Source organism: Acinonyx jubatus, chromosome D2 (assembly GCF_027475565.1).
Source record: "Acinonyx jubatus isolate Ajub_Pintada_27869175 chromosome D2, VMU_Ajub_asm_v1.0, whole genome shotgun sequence".
Taxonomy (NCBI): Eukaryota; Metazoa; Chordata; class Mammalia; order Carnivora; family Felidae; genus Acinonyx; species Acinonyx jubatus.
The window spans coordinates 14,145,354-14,164,063 of NC_069393.1; the positions used below are offsets into that span (position 1 = coordinate 14,145,354).

At 47.8% G+C, this 18,710-nt stretch overlaps 1 protein-coding gene across 1 annotated transcript; it reads left to right on the forward strand.

Moving 5' to 3' along the window:
- The first annotated feature begins 5,736 nt into the window (after positions 1-5,736).
- On the forward strand, positions 5,737-8,759 carry DKK1 (dickkopf WNT signaling pathway inhibitor 1). Its single transcript, XM_027049872.2, has 4 exons — positions 5,737-6,175; positions 6,382-6,544; positions 7,654-7,797; positions 7,918-8,759. Exons 1-4 carry the CDS (start codon positions 5,930-5,932, stop codon positions 8,169-8,171), a joined length of 807 nt encoding a protein of 268 aa, XP_026905673.1. The 5' UTR covers positions 5,737-5,929; the 3' UTR covers positions 8,172-8,759.
- The last annotated feature ends 9,951 nt before the right edge of the window (positions 8,760-18,710 follow it).

Sequence of the window (18,710 nt, forward strand, 5' to 3'; positions counted from 1 at the left end):
GCGTCCCCGCCGTGGCCTTCCCCCTCACCTCGCTGACGGAGCCCCAGGGGCCCTGCCCCTAACTGCGCGGGAACCACACACCGAACCCACGCAGCCATCCAGTGTGAGGCTCTGCGCCCCCGCGAGTCGCTGCGGCCGCGCCAGCGTGCTGAGCACGAGAGATGCTCCGAGCCCCGCAAAGCCGTCCGGGCTCAAGTCTGATTAGAACGGGGCTCCCCGGGCCCTTTGATCTGCGCTCTTCAAGGCGAGTCCCTAAACAGGCTTCGTTCCCCAGCACGGCGCTGGCGTGAGCAGCCTGCGGGCACCCAGGCACGTGCGGGGGACTCGGGGCTCCCTCTGAGCTCCCTCCGAGCGGGGCCTCCCGCTGGGTGCCCTGGGAGCCGGGGCGCCCTCGGAGCTGGCCCCCCCCTGCTAGGGCTCCCGCTGGCCTTGCACGTGGCACACGGGGAGCTCCAGGGTCCCTCTGGTTTTGTGACCCAAGGATGGTGGAGAGCCCTGCACGCATCACGCGTCCCTTCTCTTGCCAGCCAGTTCTGCTGCTGGCCTGCATCCCGGGTCCCTCCCGCCCACGCTGAGACGGGGTCTTGGGACACAGAGTGCTTTCCAGGCCCCGCTTCCTATATTCCACCTGAGGGTCCCCTTGACGCTCCCCAAGTGTGAGATTCGGTGACGGGTGGGGAAATGCATTCGGCTCCAAAACAGGACAGTGTTGTGAAGGGAAAGAACTTTCTCACGCTCTCTGGCTTGCTCTCCGTGTAGGTGTGTGTGAGGCTCGTACTCAAGGTTCACCGGGGTGAACTGCTCCCGTCATTCATGTTCGGCGTTTGGACTGTTCCGTATTCGCGGCATTTTCTCCATGAACGTCGGACAAAATTTAGAAATGTATGTGTAGATCACCATCTTTAAAAGAAAAAAAAAAAAATCCCCTGGTTCAGGTATTCACCTATCTTCAGAGACGTCAAACTCTGAAAAAAACTTACATGTTTTCTTCAAAATCAAAATACAGCATTGATGTCTTTGACGAGGCCTCTTACAGAATTTTCTTATTTAATCAGAATGCAAAAGGCCTCCGTCCTGGCAAGGATTTTTCTTTTTTTTTTAAGCGAGAGACGGGCTTGCCTAGTCAGAAGGGGCCTCTCCACCGCCCCCCTCATGTCATTTTATAACTGAAAGACCAACACCAACGCTAGAATTAAATGGCTTGACCGAGCCCCCCGGATTGACCAGGCAGCTGCAGGCGTCACAGAAGCCCCCAGTGCACAGCGCCGGACTCCTGACACCCCAACGAGATACCTTTCTTGCGTTCTGTACGCTGTGATCCTTGGAGAGGATAGGAACTCAGACATGAAGGAAAATGGTATTTCTCTAGATCCGGAGTCTGTTTTCAAAAGGATCCTGTATCCTGCTTTCTGCTGCCATTGGCCAGTCTTCATGGTTGTAAATGTCAAATCCTTTAGCAGGATGCTAGGGTGGCCGTTTTGCAATCACTGTAACCACACCACAGAACTTTTTCAGCGTCAGGACGTCAGGAAAGATCTTCTCTGGTTTTCCGTTAAAAGTTTCTGGGTTCTGGGCTCTATTGTCAGCTAGGTTGTTAATGCCTTGCTCCTGTAAAGCACATCTTCTGAGCTGGGATGGAAAGCGACCTGGGGGACTGATTTTTCTGGGTGGGCCATCTCCACTGACCACATCAACATAACTGTTGTCAAATCTCACCTTCTCTTTGCACTGAGGAGTGCAGAAAAGCCTAATCCAGCCTCTGGGGAGTGGGGGTGGGGGGGTCCGAACCTGGGCCTGGTCTAAAACCCCTTTAACATCATGAATAGCATTAACACCAAAATCTTTTAAAGGCCGATAAGAAAGTCATAACTTTTTTTCCCCCTAAACTCGGGAATGAGGAATTCCTTCTAAATTTAGGATCGGTACCAACAAAAGTGTTGACAACATTCGCCACAAGCAATGACATTTATTTAATGTTTTCCTAGTAAAGTAAAATTTAATGGTAAGAATGGAAAAAAGAGAGAAGGGAAAGAGGGAAGGAGACAGGGAGCGAATTCAATACGCAGCAATTACAGAAGAAGCTCACAGAAAGATGGAAAACTCATCTGCCAATAGCATGGTGTTTTTGCAGTGTATCTGTCTGTCCTTCTGGCTCAGATGATGAGGTGAAAATGCTGCACTTGTAACGTGAGGGATCGCACGTACCATCTTGCCATTGGTGACTTCGGAGGTTTAATTCCACATTGGTAAACACATTCTACCTATTCAAAAAATCTTGGGCCACCTGGGCGGCTCAGTCAGTTGAGTCTCCAACTTCGACTCAGGTCATGATCTCGCGGTCTATGAGTTCATGGCCGCATCGGGCTCTGTGCTGACAGCTCGGAGCCTGGAGCCTGCTTTGGATTGTGTCTCCCTCTCTCTCTGCCCCTCCCCCACTCATGCTCTCTCTCCCCCTCCCCCCTCTCAAAAATAAACATTAAAAATTTTTTTTTTAAATCTTGCACAAAATGTTAAACCTATTGCATTAATTATGGAAATATTGAAAAGATGAAATAGGAGGCAGGGGTCCCTAAAGAATGAAATGACCTTTTTCTGTCTTCCCGATGACCTTGTAGGTGACCAAATAGAACCTGTTCTGGAAAAACCTTTACCCCCATTCCCATATAATCATTTTTGTTTCTCCAACTACTCCCAGACTGAAGGCTTCCGAGGACAAGGAGAGTGCCGTGCCGTTAATAGTTTGGGGGTGTATTCTCCAAGGTAGTAGGATAGCATTTTGCATACAATGGGCATTCACTGAATGTTAATTGGCTGCTGATGGAACCATGAACCTCCCTTTACCCCCTTACCCATCCTGTTCTTTTGTGGCCAGGGAACAAAATCACAGAAGGGGTTTTCAGATGGAAACTCCATTGAAAAAAGTAAATTTTCCCATTGGGAATGAAGAGTTGGCTTTACACATCCTGGGTTCTCTCTAAATTTACTTGAAAAAAAAAAAAAAGTAAATGATGCCATTGGGAAGGAAGAGTAGGCTTGCCACGTACTGGGTTTCTCTTCTGTGTAACTTGTGAGCTTACCACCCCTCCCCCGACTCAATTGCTTGAAGATAGAGAACTTGAGCACTCAACTTTGATTGAGCAGCACCAAGTACCCGGCTTAGCACATGGTAGAAACTCACATATTCACCAACTTATTAGCTTTCGGATCAGGAGGACAGGAGCAGCATGGTAAGTAAGGAAGGAGACAGACCCCTCCCCCCACCTTAAAAATCCCCTAGCTCAACACAGTAGATTCTGTCCAAGCTCCATCGATACTAAACCGCAACAGACATACATATCCAGGGATTGAGATTGAATTTATAAACACGCCTTTTTGTTAAGGGTTCTCTTTTGTTAATTTAACTGGTGCTCTTGTTTCTGAGCCAGACAATAGTTTCATTTGTGAATCCAAGCTCTTAATGAACTAAATCTGTGAAATGCATACCACGTCTTTCAAAGAGAGGAAGAGAGATTGGTCAGAAGTGTGGCACAGCACGTTTTTAGAAATATTTAAGTAGGACAACAGGACTAAGAAGTATTTTCACCCTCCCCAAGGTCAGGGGATTCTTTCTCCACATCTCAGCATCGTAAGAAGTTAGCAGAGTAGAGATTTTCTACTACACCAAGGTGCTCGACACCTCAATTACTGACATTAGTATCAATATTTTGCAAATGACAATATGGCGCCTAAAGTCCCCTACAGCCTTACCCTGTTATTTTATAATACCTCTCCATCCATATCAACTTCATGTCAACTGAAGATACGGCCCTTTCTGCCTAAGAGAGACCTGGCTTACTGCTTATTCTCCATAAAAGGTATATAGACTCGATTCTTAGGCTCATTAAAAAAAAAAAAAATACAACGAATATAAACAGCTTCTCCTTTGTTTCCAAATTCCAGTTTGTGCCAAAAACTTCTAAAGTTGTAGCCAAGCCTAGATCATTGTACGTGTCCATAACAAGATCTTTTTAAAAATATGTGGGATTTGGTCCATATTAGAATTTCAAGAAGCAATTACCAATAAACCAGAGGAAATTTCACGGGATAGATGGAATTTGGGATGGGAGGGATATCGGTTTAATTAGAGGCATTAGTAAAGGGTTGTTTGGAAGATGCTCTTAATATGACCTCTGAAACCCAAGCAATGAGAACACAGACCATTACAGACTTTTTTTTTTAACCCCTCCCCCTCTTAACTTTGGGATTACACCTACTTCAAGGCTCTCACCGGCTGTACTTGGTGGAGATGGGGGGGGGGGGTCATGAATACAGGTCAGTGTGTGTGGAGTAAGAAATACCTTAGAGGTTAGGGTGCACAAAATTACGATGTCCTAATCTTGCTCGTTCAACAGCGATTATTCAATCATCTCTTCCTTTTATTAACTTGCATAACAGGTGTCCATTTTCTGACACTGATAACATCAACCTACTATAAAAATAGTGGGGGCACTTTATTTTTTATTACTACTCTGATGATAATAGTCTCCTGAATGTTTATATCATTGCATCCGCACCCCCCAAAGAGCAATAACCCAGAGGGTACCCCAATGCCAGCGCACCAAGCTTCCAACAGGTTTTTGTTTAATAAATGGTTTTCGAATGTGTAAGCAGCACAATCTTCTTCACCCTGGCGGCTCTTCGTTATTTTTGAACCCTGATCCACACGACGGCCGACTCACGTTCCGGTTCACTTTTCCCCTGCCCGCAGCTCGTCTTATCTCCCTTGGCGGGGTACCCGTCTGGTCCCGGCTTGTCCGACCTGGGAGCAGACCCGGGCCTTCCCGGGCTCCGCGCCCCGGAGTACTAATGAGGAAGTCGGGCGCTGAGCCCCGAGGCTGTCTTATCTGCCCGGGTCAACCACCACCGAGAAGGGCGGGCAGCGAAGGACCACCGAGCCAGCCCCCGGGCTCTGACCGTTGGCGCTCTGGCCACTTTGATGTCCCGCGCCCGCCTAATCAAGTTCATCTCCTGGCCGCGGCTGCTCGCATCCAGAGAGAAGCATTCAACAGTCTGATCATCGGACACTGCCCTCCACCCCGATCTCATTTCCAAACGCGTCTCTCGCCTCCCTCGCTAAACTTCCCATCAAAAGAGAATTAGTCCCTCTTCCTCCTTACCCGCGTTTGATGTGCAAATTTCCTGCTCTTTGCACATTTTTCTCGCGGTGGCGGCGGGAGGAGGGGAGGGGAGAGCTGGGGTGGGGGGCTGGGGTGGAAGGAAGGAGTCGAAGCGAACCAACTGAAACCGAGGGACTCACTGGCAACGAGTAAAGCGGGGCTCTGGAAGGTTAATCAGCAGCTGGCGGCGGCTACCTGGCCCTGTCGCGGGGCCCTTTGGGTAGCGACCCCGGGTCACCGGAGGGGCTGAGTTTAACACCGAGCGTGTCTCAGGCGCACGAAGTGGTCTGGGGGAGCACCACCGTGGCGCTCTCTGAAGCGCTTCCGATTCCCACAGCACCACCCCGGCTGCCAGGGGAGGGCGCGGGGGGCCCCGGGTCCCTCCCTCCGCCCGCGTCCGCTCCAGTCATCTGCGCCCCGAAGCGAGCTGAGCCAGGGGACCGGCCGCGCCGGGGAGGGCGGGGTGGGGACTGCCGGGCCACCCCCCCCCGTGTACACACACACCCTCCGGCCCCTCCCAGCGCTTTGAAATCCCATCCCCGCTTTGTCGTCTCCCCCGAGGGGCCGGGATGCTCAGGCCCGCGGTATAAAGGCAGCCGCGGCGGCGGTGGCGGCGCAGACCTGCACCCGCAGTGGGGACTCGGGGACCGCGGCGGGCTCTCGGGGCGCTGACCGCAGCCGTGCGCCGCGGCTTCCAGGCCCCCACCCCCACCCCCTGCACAGTGCCACCGGTTCCCGCCGTCCCCGCCTGCCCTCCCCGGAGCCCCTCCGCGATGCCGGCCCTGGGCGCAGCGGGAGCCACGCGGGTCTTGGTCGCCCTGGCAGCGGCGGCCCTTTGCGGTCACCTCCAGCCGGGAGTGAGCGCCACCTTGAACTCGGTCCTCGTCAACTCCAACGCCATCAAGAACCTGCCCCCGGCGCTGGGCGGCGCTGCCGGGCACCCGGGCTCGGCGGTCAGCGCGGCGCCAGGGATCCCGTACGAGGGCGGGAACAAGTACCAGACCGTTGACAACTACCAGGTGAGCGGGGGCTCGGGGAGCGGGCACGCTGCGACCCCGCAGGGGCTGGGGTGGGTGGGGAGAGGTGGGGTGGGGGTCCCAGGTGGGGCGGTGCGCGGCTCGGGGCGCCCCGGGGGCGGCGCGCACCGCGGCTTTGGAGAGGTGCGCGCAGAGACACGGGTCCTCGGATGCGCAGGTGCCTCACCCCTGCCCCCTCCCCCCCGCAGCCGTACCCCTGCTCTGAGGACGAGGAGTGCGGCACCGAGGAGTACTGCGCCAGCCCCCCCCGCGGGCCCGGCGCCGGCGCGCAGATCTGTCTCGCCTGCAGGAAGCGCAGAAAGCGTTGCATGCGTCACGCTATGTGCTGCCCGGGAAACTACTGCAAAAACGGTGAGTCCCCAAGTCCCTCCTGGACCCGCGTCTCGAAGCGGGCCGCCTGCGGAAGGGAGGCAAACGCTCCCGGCTTGGCTAACGCGACGGCGCCACCTGCGAGTGGGTTTGCCTGGAGGTGGCCCTGACGAGCTGCGAGGGCGTAATGGGGGGGTGGGGGGGGGAGGGGAGAGCAGAGGTCTCGGGGCACCTCGTCTTCACCCGTACCCCTCGCCCGTTTAGCGCGACTCCTCACCTCCGAGGGAACCCTTCCGTGAAAACGTGTCTAGAGAGCGCCCTGACGTCCCCGGGGACAGAAGATGGGGCCCCTGGACACGCTCACCGTGCCCTGGGGGACCGGCCTGGGCATTCAGCACCCTGTCCATTTTCTTACAGGGTCTCTCAGGGCTCTGCCACACTGGCTTCCCTCTGGCGACCCCGTTAACACTGGTATCAGGCCGGAGACAGGGGTTTCCCTGGGCTGCCCCCCCCCCTTAAGGGGGATCTTGGTACCCAACCACCCCGGGCGCTGCCCCCCCCACGCCTGCCTCCACCTCCTGCTACCTTAAAATCAGTCCTCCTCCCCCCAGCACAGATGCACTGAAACTTAATGTCTGAAAGGGGTAGGCTCCGATACTCAAAGAAGTCTCCAGAAATAAACCTAAGGGTGGCAACCCTCTGCAGGACCCAGTAATACTCAGGGATGAACTAAGCGAGTCTCTGTAATAGAGAAGTTATACAGGGAAAGAACTAGTGGGTGAGATGGTCATCTTCCAAGCAGCTAGTGTTGCCTTAGTGTAACCTGGTCCTATATGGGTCCGGCCAGCCTCAGGGCAGAGAAGTTATTTTTAAGGACAAGTTTGTAAGTGACTAATTTTATTTTCTACCCCAAGGGTGATATTAAAATGGGCAGAAATCTCCCTGCCACCACCACAGTTGGTAGAAAAGTATTTCAGGCAGCTGTATCGGGGCTGTTGCTTTCGAGTGCATAAGGAGGGAGCGTGGCTTGTGTTTCAAGTCATGTCACCGCAACGAGGCATCCCAAGCTGGTGCAGGCGGAAGGGGCTCTCAGAGCTGTGCGTGATTAACTCCCGGCTGTGATGTGTTACTGTCGTCTCCTGCTCCCGTAGGGATATGTATGCCTTCTGATCACAGTCCTTTCCACCGAGGAGAAATCGAGGAAACCATTATCGAAAGCATTGGAAACGATCACAGCACCCTGGATGGGTATTCCCGAAGAACTACGCTGCCCTCGAAACTGTATCATACCAAAGGTAAAGCCAGTTCACCTTCCTTCTTTGTCAGCACCTCCCAGGCGTCCTCAGGATTTCCTCCGTGAGATGACGCAGGCTTAGTAGTGACCATGTCCTTTTCTGCTGTCTCCCGCTTTCCAGGACAAGAAGGTTCCGTCTGTCTCCGATCGTCAGACTGTGCCACGGGGCTGTGTTGTGCCCGACACTTCTGGTCCAAGATCTGTAAACCTGTCCTCAAAGAGGGTCAAGTGTGCACAAAGCACAGGAGAAAGGGCTCCCACGGGCTGGAGATATTCCAGCGCTGTTACTGTGGAGACGGCCTGTCTTGCCGGATGCAGAAAGATCACCATCAAGCCAGTAACTCTTCAAGACTTCACACCTGTCAGAGACACTGAGCCAGCCGTCCAAACACAGCGGACTCCTTTTATATAATATATGCGATGAAAACCTTTCGTGACTTTGGTCAGCTCAGTCCTAAAGGATGTACAAATCCTGTGGTTATGATCAAGCATTCCAATAATACCTTCTGAAAACCTGGAGTGTAAGAGCTTTGTTTCTTTATGGAACTCGCCTGTCGTTGATTGCAGTAAATTACTGTGTTGTAAATGCTCAGGGTGGCACTTACCTGTAAATGCGACAAGACTTAATTATTTTTCTAAAGGTGCTGCATTGTCCATTGTTTCTCCTGTTATGTAAATTTTTGTACACATTGATTATCTTGACTGATGTTCTATATTGAATTGAAATAAATAATTTCAGCTTCTACTTGCTAAATGTATAACCCTTTCCCTTTTAATTCTAGACTCCAGAATGCAAGAAGCTTTCGGAATGACCAACAATAGGCATCTAAACTTAATCATGGACATACTCGCTTATTTTCTGAAACGTACTATCTCAGTGCTTAGATTATGTTTCTCTCTAGGCTGTGATAGTGCTTGAAATAAAATTTGACATTTAATACCGTGAAATGTTACAAGTACAAATACATTTTGGCATTGTGATTTTTAAAAGGGTGTGTGTGGGCATGTGCACTACGGGGACAGAAAGGAAACATGTTGAAAGATGATCAGAGGAAGAGATTGTCTAAATGTCCTACAGTAATGGTCAATTCTAGATTAAAGAAACATGTTCTCCATTGACAAATTCAAATCATCAGGCTATAATCATGAAAATGAATCTTAGGTTACTACTTTCAAGAATAGTTTCTGGGGCGCCTTGATGGCTCAGTCAATTAAGCGTCTCTTGATCTCAGCTCAGGTCATTATCTCATGGTTAGCGAGTTCGAGTCCCACATCAGGCTCTGTGCTGACAGCTCAGAGCCTGGAGCCTGCTTAGGATTCTGGGTCTTTCTCTCTCTGCCCCTCCCCTACTCATGTGCTTTCTCTCGCTCTCAAATATAAACACTAAAAAATAGTTTCCAAATAGTTAATTACTACTGAGGAGTAAAAGGCAATCTCCCACAAAATACCAAAGAAAGTACTTGATGGTTGGCAGGAATGGTGTGCATGTAAATACAGTTGATACATATTTGCAGATTTTGTATGAAATTAGTAAATTTGAAGCATCTTAACTACTACTTCATGCCAGGAGGACTTGTCCTAATTAGTAAAAACTGAGAATCCTCGCTTATGCCCCGATTTCCTGGTCTTACTAGGTGGGGTAAATATTTCCATTTTTACGCCCCTGAAATCGGCTCTAAGAGGATATAGAGATCGATTGTTGAGAAGAAAAGTCACAGAAATGAGATCTAAACTGGCTTTGCATTTCTCCTTGCCAGCTTTGGTACCGGCCACTCTGATCCAGGGGGAGGGGAGAGGAGCCTGTCCCCGCTTAGACTTGTTCTGTAATATTCTCATCTATACCTAGACCACCAAATGCTGGGGTGAAGGCACTCCCAAGGACAATCATTGATCAATTGTCCCAAAAGTTTCTTACCTAACACAGACCTCCTAGGAGGCTGGTTGCTTTTGTATTCCTGGGAGTGGTTCAATTTCAAGGGGCTCCACCAAGGAGACCTGAGGTTGGGTTCCCTCTTCGGGGACAAGCCAACTGGCAGGATGTCTGTTACAACCCTTTTGTCTCCAGATTCCAGCCTCCTCACCCTGGAGAGACATTGTCTGTATGTGCTGTTTGCTCAAGTGCCAGGAAGGCCAGTTCTGAGGCCCAGGGTCTCCAATGGAGGAGCCTCAACAGGAAACACTTTCCTCAAAAACAAAGAAGGGTCTGTTCCAAGAGGGGAAAGGAGCAAGCATTTAAAGGGCCTTGTTAGGACACCCCTTCCTCTCTCCAGGAGCCCAGGTAGATGTCTGTCCATCTCAGCTCAATGTTCCCTCTGCCCCTTGCTCCCATTTGGGATAGGGGGCAGGGGGGTAGAGGGGAGATCAGGAGAACCCAACCCAGCAGGGATGCCCCCTCTTTCTATCTGAGAGGGAGAGGCTGGGAGGGGATTTCCATCAAAAAGAAGTTCTGCGTATTTGTCAAGGTGCAAAAAACATCAAGGAAACTGTAGATCCTTCATTAGCTACTCATGGTGGCTGGGACATGGAACCCAGACACCACAAAGTCAGAAGCAGATCATTCAAAGAATAGTCAACATTGTAGACAGCGATTGCCACTATTTATTATTTTACTTCCAAACAAGTTTTTCAAGTGTTTATTTTGAGGGAGGGGAAGGCAGCCAGAGGAAAGAGTCCCAAGCAGACTCTGCGTGGTCAGTGCAGAGCCCGACTCCCGGCTGGACCTCACCAACCATGACCCAAGCCGAGATGAAGAGTCAGAGGCTTCACCGACTGAGCCGCCCAGGCGCCCCTCATTTCTTCGAATGGAAAACACAAAGGTCTGGGAATGCGTTCACAGGGCTCTTTAATGGGAGCATCCTCTACACATGGCCCTGCGTTTTGCTCTTTTTACTTTATGCGTCTTGAAGATCATTCTAGGCTTCTCTCCACATGCTCATCGTTCCCATTGCAGTAACCGTGTAATACGTTGGGATGGCTATACCGTAATTTATCTAGTCATCATGGAGACCTTTTCATTCTTTTCCCGGTGGTTCTGCTGTAGCTAATATGCTACAAGCACACAATTTGTGTGTGTGTTCTTGTGCTGGTACGGTCATAGGATAAAGCAAGTTGTAGGGTAAGTTCTGAGTTGTAGGATAAAATTTTTGAAGCGAAATCTGAAATCAAGCTTGTTTTCTATAGCTGAGGGGAGGCATGGGCATGTCAAGATGCCTGCTTATCACTGATCGAGTGAGGATTAAACTCTTGCTAAATTGTACCCAAGGAGGAAGAGGGAAATACAGGCTTATCCCAACAATTTCACAGTAATCTCTGGCATTCAGTGAAAGGTAGACTTGCTCTAATTCCTTTCATTTTAAAGTAATTATTAAATAAAATCCCAAGCAAGTCTTTTCTTCATCCCTTTTTTCCTTGTTTTACTTTACGAGCTTAATTTTCACATTTTGTTTAACCCAAAATCTATTGATAGAGCAAGAATAGGGATGTATGGTTTAGGGGAAATGCCACACATCTGCAGCCCAAATAGGGATTATTCAGAATTCAGCACATCACAACACTGTATGGATTTTTCCCATGGCAAATCAAAGCGTGCTAACCAAGTCCTGGGATGAGTAACGTAATTACACAATTTCCAGTTTTATTAGTTTCAGTATTTCTAATTGCACAAACTAATACTCCTTGCCACTTATGAAAATTTCAAGTGAAATCATTACGTTTTCCTTCATTGTTGAACTTTATCATGCTACCAACTTTTTAAAATGGTTTTAATGAGAAATGGACAGTGTTACCAGGAGGCTTATAAAATGTGTCCTACGGAGTTCTGGATTCCCATTTTCCCAACTTTCTAAGAACTAATCGGAGGGGCTCCTGGGTGGCTCAGTGGGTTAAGCATCCAACTTGGGCACAGGCCGTGATTTCCCAGTTCGTGAGTTGGGCTCCATGCTGAGCACAGAGAGAAGGTTTCGCTCTCTTCCTCTGTCTCTCTGTCCCTACCCCAGTCTCTTTCTCCCTCTCAAAAGTCAATAAACATTAAAAAAAGAAACAGTATCTGGAGTCAGACAGAGCTGGATGGAATGACGACTTCCTTGTTCCTAACTGCATGGTGTTGGACAAAGATGTATCACCTCATGGATAATGTGGAGACAACTCCAACTTAGAGTATAGGTTGGAGGATAATGCATGCATTATCAATACTTAGCATTATATCTAGCTCAAAGTACTCCATTTTAGGTCTTCATTATTAGATGATAAAACCTATATATTATAGGACACTACTATCGAGAGTATATACAGTAATACCTGATATATATTCATACAGATGGAAAAGTTAGCCTGTAGGTCCTCATAAAATGCTTTCAGGACAGTGATATAGGAACCATCTTCAAGGTCTTTTTATTTCAAGGAAGAGAAACCATTGAAACCAGAAAAAGTAACAGGAGGCGCGGGTTGGAGTGATACCTCTCCCAAAAACAAAAACAAAAAATAAACAAATCAGCATAGAAGCCATTCTGCAGACTGGCTTCGTTCACTTGCTAACGATTTCTGCTCTACTGTAATTTGCACAGGCCTGTGGCCCCTCATCCTGGCATGCACTCTGTCCTCCTTATAAGTGGTTTTTCAGCTCAGGTCAGCTTAGCAAACTGCTTTGTCTCTCAGACTTAGACCCTGATTCCTCCCCTATGGTTCTGACTGGCTCAGCTTTGATTAGCGGTCCACCTCTGGTCCAGTTGGCTAGCTTACCCACCCTGATCCTAAAAATCTAACCCTGCCAACCATATCCAGTCCACCACTGACAAGAACTTTGATAGTTCTACAAGAAGGAGTGTAGGAACAGGTACCACAGGTCATGTTCACCACATACTAATTCTGAAGGATGAGAAGGAATTCACAAAGAGAAGAAGAAAGATACTGAAGACAGAGGAAGCGATGGGAGCCAAATTATAAAGCTATGAAAATAAAAATACACACTGTAAAGGGGCACTAATTCACTCTGGTTAGAGTGTTGTTATCTGGGAGGAAGACCGTTCTGATGTTTGTGATCTAAGAAAAAAAACCCAAAACAATAAAAACTCCATTTTCAGCCACAGCTACCATGTTGGGTAGTCCTGGAAGTTGCAGACCATCTGTTTGAGACACAATTGGTCTCAAAAGACTACTAGTTTGTCCTCATAAGACAGGTTTGTTTTGTTTTGCCAAAAGTTATAAAGTAAGGACAACATTACTTCATTTCCGTTAAGAGTGGTCATATTAGGTGGAGTTGGGAGTTTGAAAAATTATGTTTCCTAGGATTCTGTTTTTGACTGATGTAATTAATGAACAGCTTTCACAAATCCTAGGTTTTTGCCCAAGGTATCATTAAAATAATGGGACCAAAAGTAAGATAAACTAAAGTAACGTGACACGGTCTGTAAATAGTAATAAGTGTAAACTTGCATTGGAAGGCCAGGAGCAACCAACCCCTGCCGTTAGAAACTATTAAATAAATTCTGCAGTAAAAAGTAAAGTCAGCTGAAGGCATGAAACATGGCAAGGCATGATTTCTCCGCAAAGCATTTCACAATATTTCATACTAACTTTATCCTCATGAGCAGAAATGACTTTTACGAAGAGTTCTATTATTGAAGTATTTCATAATCTGTGACACTCTGAAGTTTAAATTAAAAGCAGGCAATGATACTTAGTCTTGACTACACCAAATAAAAGGTTTTCACACAACAAAGGAAACCAACAAAGCAAAAAGGAAACCTACCGAATGGGAGAAGATATTAGCAGAGGATATACCCAGCAAGGGGTTAATATCCGAAACGTATGAATTTTTACGACTCAACACCAAAAAACCCCAAATAATCCAGTTAAAAATGGATAGAAGCCTGAATAAATATTTCTCCCAAGAGGGCATAGGTGGCCAACAGACAGGTGAAGAGATAATATCACTCATCATTAGGGAAACGCAAATAAAAGCACCTCACACCTGTCAGAATGCTAGTCTAAAAAAAATGGGGTGCCTCGGTGGCACAGTCGGGTAAGTGTCCAACACTCGATTTCCGCTCAGGTCATGTTCTCATGGTTCATAGGATCAAGGCCTGCGTCAGGCAGTGTTGATGCAAATGCAGAGAAAAAGGAACCCTCCCACACTGTTGGCAGGAACGTCCATTGGTGCAGCCACAGTGGAAGAAGGTATGCAAGTTCCTCAAAAAGTTCAACATAGAAATACAAGCCAGTAATTCAGGTGCTAGATATTTACCCCAAGAAAATGAAAACACATTCAAAAAGGCCCATGTACACCTGTGTGCAATGCAGCACCGTTTACAATAGCCAAATAGGGAAGGAACTGAAGGGTCCAAGAGAGAAATGGATAAAGAAGGAGCGTATACGTGTACATACGTGTATACGTGCACACACACACACAGGAATATTACTCAGCCATAATAAAAGGAGATCTTGCCATTTGCAACAACACGGATGGACCTCGAGTGTTATGCTACATAAGTCAGAGAAAGACAAAATGCTGCATGCTTTCACTTACACGTGGAGTCTAGAAAAACACATGAACAAACAAAAACCAGACTCTTAAATACAGAACAAATTGGTGGTTGCCAGAGGGAAGGAGGGGGGTGGAGACTGTGACATAGGCGGAGATTCAGAAGGACAAACTTCTAGCTATGGCAAAAAGGAGTCATGGAGATGGAAAGTATGGCACAGGGAATACAGTCAGGGAGATTGTAATGATGTTGTATGGGGGCCACACTTATGGCGAGCATCGGGTAACCAATAGAATTGTCGAGTCACTCTGCCGTACCCCTGGAACAACTGTACCACTGGGTCAGCTATAATAATAAATTTGCAAGAAAATACTTAGTCTCAGCATAGGTGCAGAAAACCAGACACTCTCACACACACTGCTAGGAGGAACCACAGTTAGAGCTACCTTCCTGAAAGGAAATCTGGCAGGGGTTTCAAAACCATGAGAACTCTGATCCGGCAACTTCTAGAAATTTACTCTCAGAATCACGGATGCCTACAGAAGTCTGTCTGCGGTGACATTAGATTGGCAAAACTTAAAAATGAACTAGAGGTCCTGTAAGAGAATGGTTTACGTAGTTTGTAACAGGTCCTTAAAATATTCTGCAATCATTAAAGTGATCCAGAGAAATAATCCTTATGTTCCCATGTTAACACATTTGAAAAAAGCAAAAAGCAGATTACAGAACATACGCAGTAGGATCGGAGTTATCTGGAATAACACCAAATGGTGAAGTCTAGAGGACCATATCCGGAAGGTGCCATTATAGGAACTATTGAGTCTCTTTTCATTATTTTCCACTTTCCTGGAGCAATCAGGCAAGGCAGGACTGAAGCTGACCTTTCCTTGTGAGGTTTTCTACACGTGAAAGCAGGGACCTTGATATAGCTCATTCTGAGGAGCAAAATTACGAGCAGCACAGTTATTCCTTCATTTCCCACAAACTATAGAAAAGCCAAACATCCCTCCTCTGCTGACCAAACGGTTTTCCATTCAAGCAATACGGACTGGGAGAACGAAATCTGGTACAGGGAGGCCCCACGACAATTGTTTGTTGAATGAAGAAATAAAAGGAAAAATAGGAATACTTGTGAAAATTTCACCAAGATTACAAATGTACTTAAAAAAATACTTTAAAGTATCCAGAAGGAAGAATAGGAAGTAGGCAAAAGAAATCATCACTGCCCATTATAATTGATCAACTCCCCCCACCCCTTTATTCTGTACTGGGAGATCTTTGATAGGGTACAAAAGTCATGCACATACGTAAACCCATAGCAGGACATGGTGCGGAGACAGCTTTGTTCCTGAGAAAAAGCTCCCCCTCCTTGTGAGCAGACGCTCAGACAGGGTGGCTTCCGGTCTTAGGGGCAGGGGGACGGAGTTTTATAGCTAATTTAAAGGAGAAGCTAGAGACAAGGAAGAGGATGGACGTTCTTTATTCAGGGAGCTCGGCACATTTCGGAGTTTTATCGCCAGTCTCGATTATCTTCCTCATCAAGCAGCTCCAAGCGCTGCTAGGTTCAAACACTCAAGTGGCTATTGCAGAAAATGTTTGAGGACAGAAAGTGAGAACTTCCCCGTCTCTAAGACGGAGCTCCCTTTCCAGCAAAATTCAGCAACTGGCCAGTAATTTTCTTAGATCAACACTTCATTTGACAACTTTCTCCTTGTTCACACCACCTCTCCCCCTTCAAGGAACCCTATTCCTACTTTCCTGGTTTCTTCCTTCCCTTACTCTTTCCATAAAGCTCGCACTGTTTTTCTTTTTTTAACTCTAGGGGCACCTGGGTGGCGGAGTTGATTAAGCGTCCCCCTGTTGATTTCAGTTCAGTTTTGATCTCACGGGTCCTGGATCGAGCCCCAAGTAGGGCTCCAGGCTGAACCTAGAGGCTACGTGGCATTCTCTCTCCTTTCTCTCAAAATAAAAAAAATAATAAATTGAATTCTGATTCTCTAATATTTTGCAGCTGTAGTCTCCCACCCTGTCCATTTCAACCTCAAGGGTGAAACGGTTAGCTATTCACCAAGCCAGGTTTCCCTCCCTCCTAAGAACGTTCCCAGCCTCCCTTGCAGTCAGGTGCAGCCACATAACTGGTTTTTGTGCAACTGAAGAGGACACTGGCCGTTTCTTCTCACCCCTAAATCCAATGCGAGTGCATGTGGTTATTGGAGCTGACGGCAGAGCCATAGGAGACACAGACGTGGAACTTGTGACACACGAAGATGCTGTAGCTGCCACGTCTGAAGAAAAGAACCACACGCACATCGGTACATTGAACTCTTCTTGAATTCTACTCCTGGAGGCGGCTCTGGAATGGGAGGTTCTGGAGTGGGAGGCTATGGCAGAGTTGGAGTGGGTCATCGGGGAGGTCGTGGGTCTGTCAGAACAACGGGAATGGGTAACATTTACAGTGGAGGACATGGCACCTTGATGGCTTGGGTGGCTTTGGCCGTGGAGGTGGAGGCAGTGGAGGTTACTCTGGGCAAGGTGGCTTGAGTGGAGGGGGATGGTGTGGGGTGCATGAAAGCAGAACCACCAACACACAAGTCCTGACGACAGCGTCTGGTCTACCGGGCTTCCTTACAGATTTAACTTCTGTTGTATTTTAACCATTTTATAATGACTGAGGGAAGGTGTTTTCAAAACATCAGGTAAAGCAACAGATTGCGATGGGAAAATCTGTACTCTGTAGGTTTTCGTTGTTGCACACTTGGACTTAAAAATAAGTTTTTATATTCAAGCCACACACACACACCCCCTCTGCACTAGCTTCTCCGGGACAACAAGGACAGCCTTGCAGGTTAAGCCTCTTCCAGCTGGGTTTCTAAGTGGTAACATCAGATTCCCCCTGCCCCCTCCTGCCTCTTCTCAGAGCCAGAAATAAACTTTAATTGTGATAAGCCCCGGGGATTTAGGGGGTTTTGTTTTACTTTAACGCACACCTCGAGCTTTATCTTCCTCCTTCCTTGCCTTTGTTCTCTTCCCAGATCCTCCCTTTTCCCCTACCCTTGATCGGGTAAACACTATGGGCACAGAGCTGTGGGGTGCGAGTCAGTCCACACGGTTACCATTTGTATGAAAACGTCAGAGCATGCACCGCTGTGTTGGACTAGCTGGAGGGATTCAAGAAGGTTTTACTTTCCATACCTGGGACCGTCACAAGTGACACCTGTTCCCACATAAGCAATACAACTGGCAAGAAGGGACCAGGACAGCAGCAATTGCTCAGAACACCTTTCAGGTACCAGGGACTCTTTCAGGTGAAGCCACATAGGCTTCTTCACTCCAGTCTCACCTCTCCCCGAGGTAGGGGTGTTTGTTTATTACTCCCGCGTTATAGTTGAGGAAACAGAGGGAAAGAAAGCCAAGGTGTTCATCGGAGGTCGTGGCATGACAAAGCGACGGAGCCAGGATCTGCAACCAGGAAATCTGCTCCAATGTCCAGGCTCTTCGCCACCACTAATAGGGCTGGTTATTCGATCATCTGAAACCTCTGTAGCTCTCTCAAGTCGTTTCACAGTTACATTAAGAATAGGCCAGGGGCACGTGGGTGGCTCAGTCAGGTAAGCATCCGACTCCTGATTTTGGCTCACGGTTCGTGAGTTCGAGCCCGGCACGGGGCTCTATGCTGACCGTGCAGAGCCTGCTTGGGATTCTCGCTCTCTCCCTGTGTCTCTCTCTGCCCCATGCCCACTCATTCTTGGTCTCTTAAAATAACTTTAAAAAAATAGGCCAAAGGTTTATCTGGTGACTTGGGAAAATGCAGTATCCAGTTTCTGCATTGAGACAGTTTTTATGAAATTCCATTAAACATATATTGGAAATGTAATGCTCTGGTGTTGAACACAAGGAGGTAAATACTAGATAAATAAAACTGAAAGTAAACCCTTTTAAAGTGAAAAATAGTGTAAGCTCTTTCTTGGCTAGGGAGTTTTAAGGAATTAAAAAGTTTAAAGTTTAAAGTCACGGTCAGATTCATATGCTATTTCCCTCCTACAAGAGAATGCTTTCTGCACCATAATAAACTACGCTAGGATAAAATCCTCACATAAGGCCAGTTGCCAAGTCACCTACACACGATGTGTACCGGGTTTCCAATGTTTTTGCATTCTGATTGTAGTTGCCTTTAAGCCCAGCCTTCAAAACCTTAAACCCTGTGTAGTGATAACTACACAAATGGTTACCGTTTACTATTTATTAACAATTGAGGCCGGAGTTGTTTCAGCTTCTTGAAGAAAACTATCTAGTGTAATTATAATCATGCATTCATCCTAAGAGCTAGAAATAGCTCAGACACACATAAGATACCGAAACTCGGGATTTAAGGGACGGTTTTCCTTAGAGCACAAAATGGATGATAGACCCACAACTCTGAGGTAGAGCTTGGAGT

What these genes read in the sequence shown, in the direction of transcription:
- DKK1 (XM_027049872.2), top strand. Translation starts at nt 5,930, where the DNA reads ATGCCGGCCCTGGGCGCAGCGGGAGCCACGCGGGTCTTGGTCGCCCTG. An exon ending in GGGAAACTACTGCAAAAACG is followed by an intron (nt 6,545 to 7,653) that starts GTGAGTCCCCAA and finishes CTGCTCCCGTAG; the next exon opens with GGATATGTATGCCTTCTGAT. An exon ending in GAAACTGTATCATACCAAAG is followed by an intron (nt 7,798 to 7,917) that starts GTAAAGCCAGTT and finishes CCCGCTTTCCAG; the next exon opens with GACAAGAAGGTTCCGTCTGT.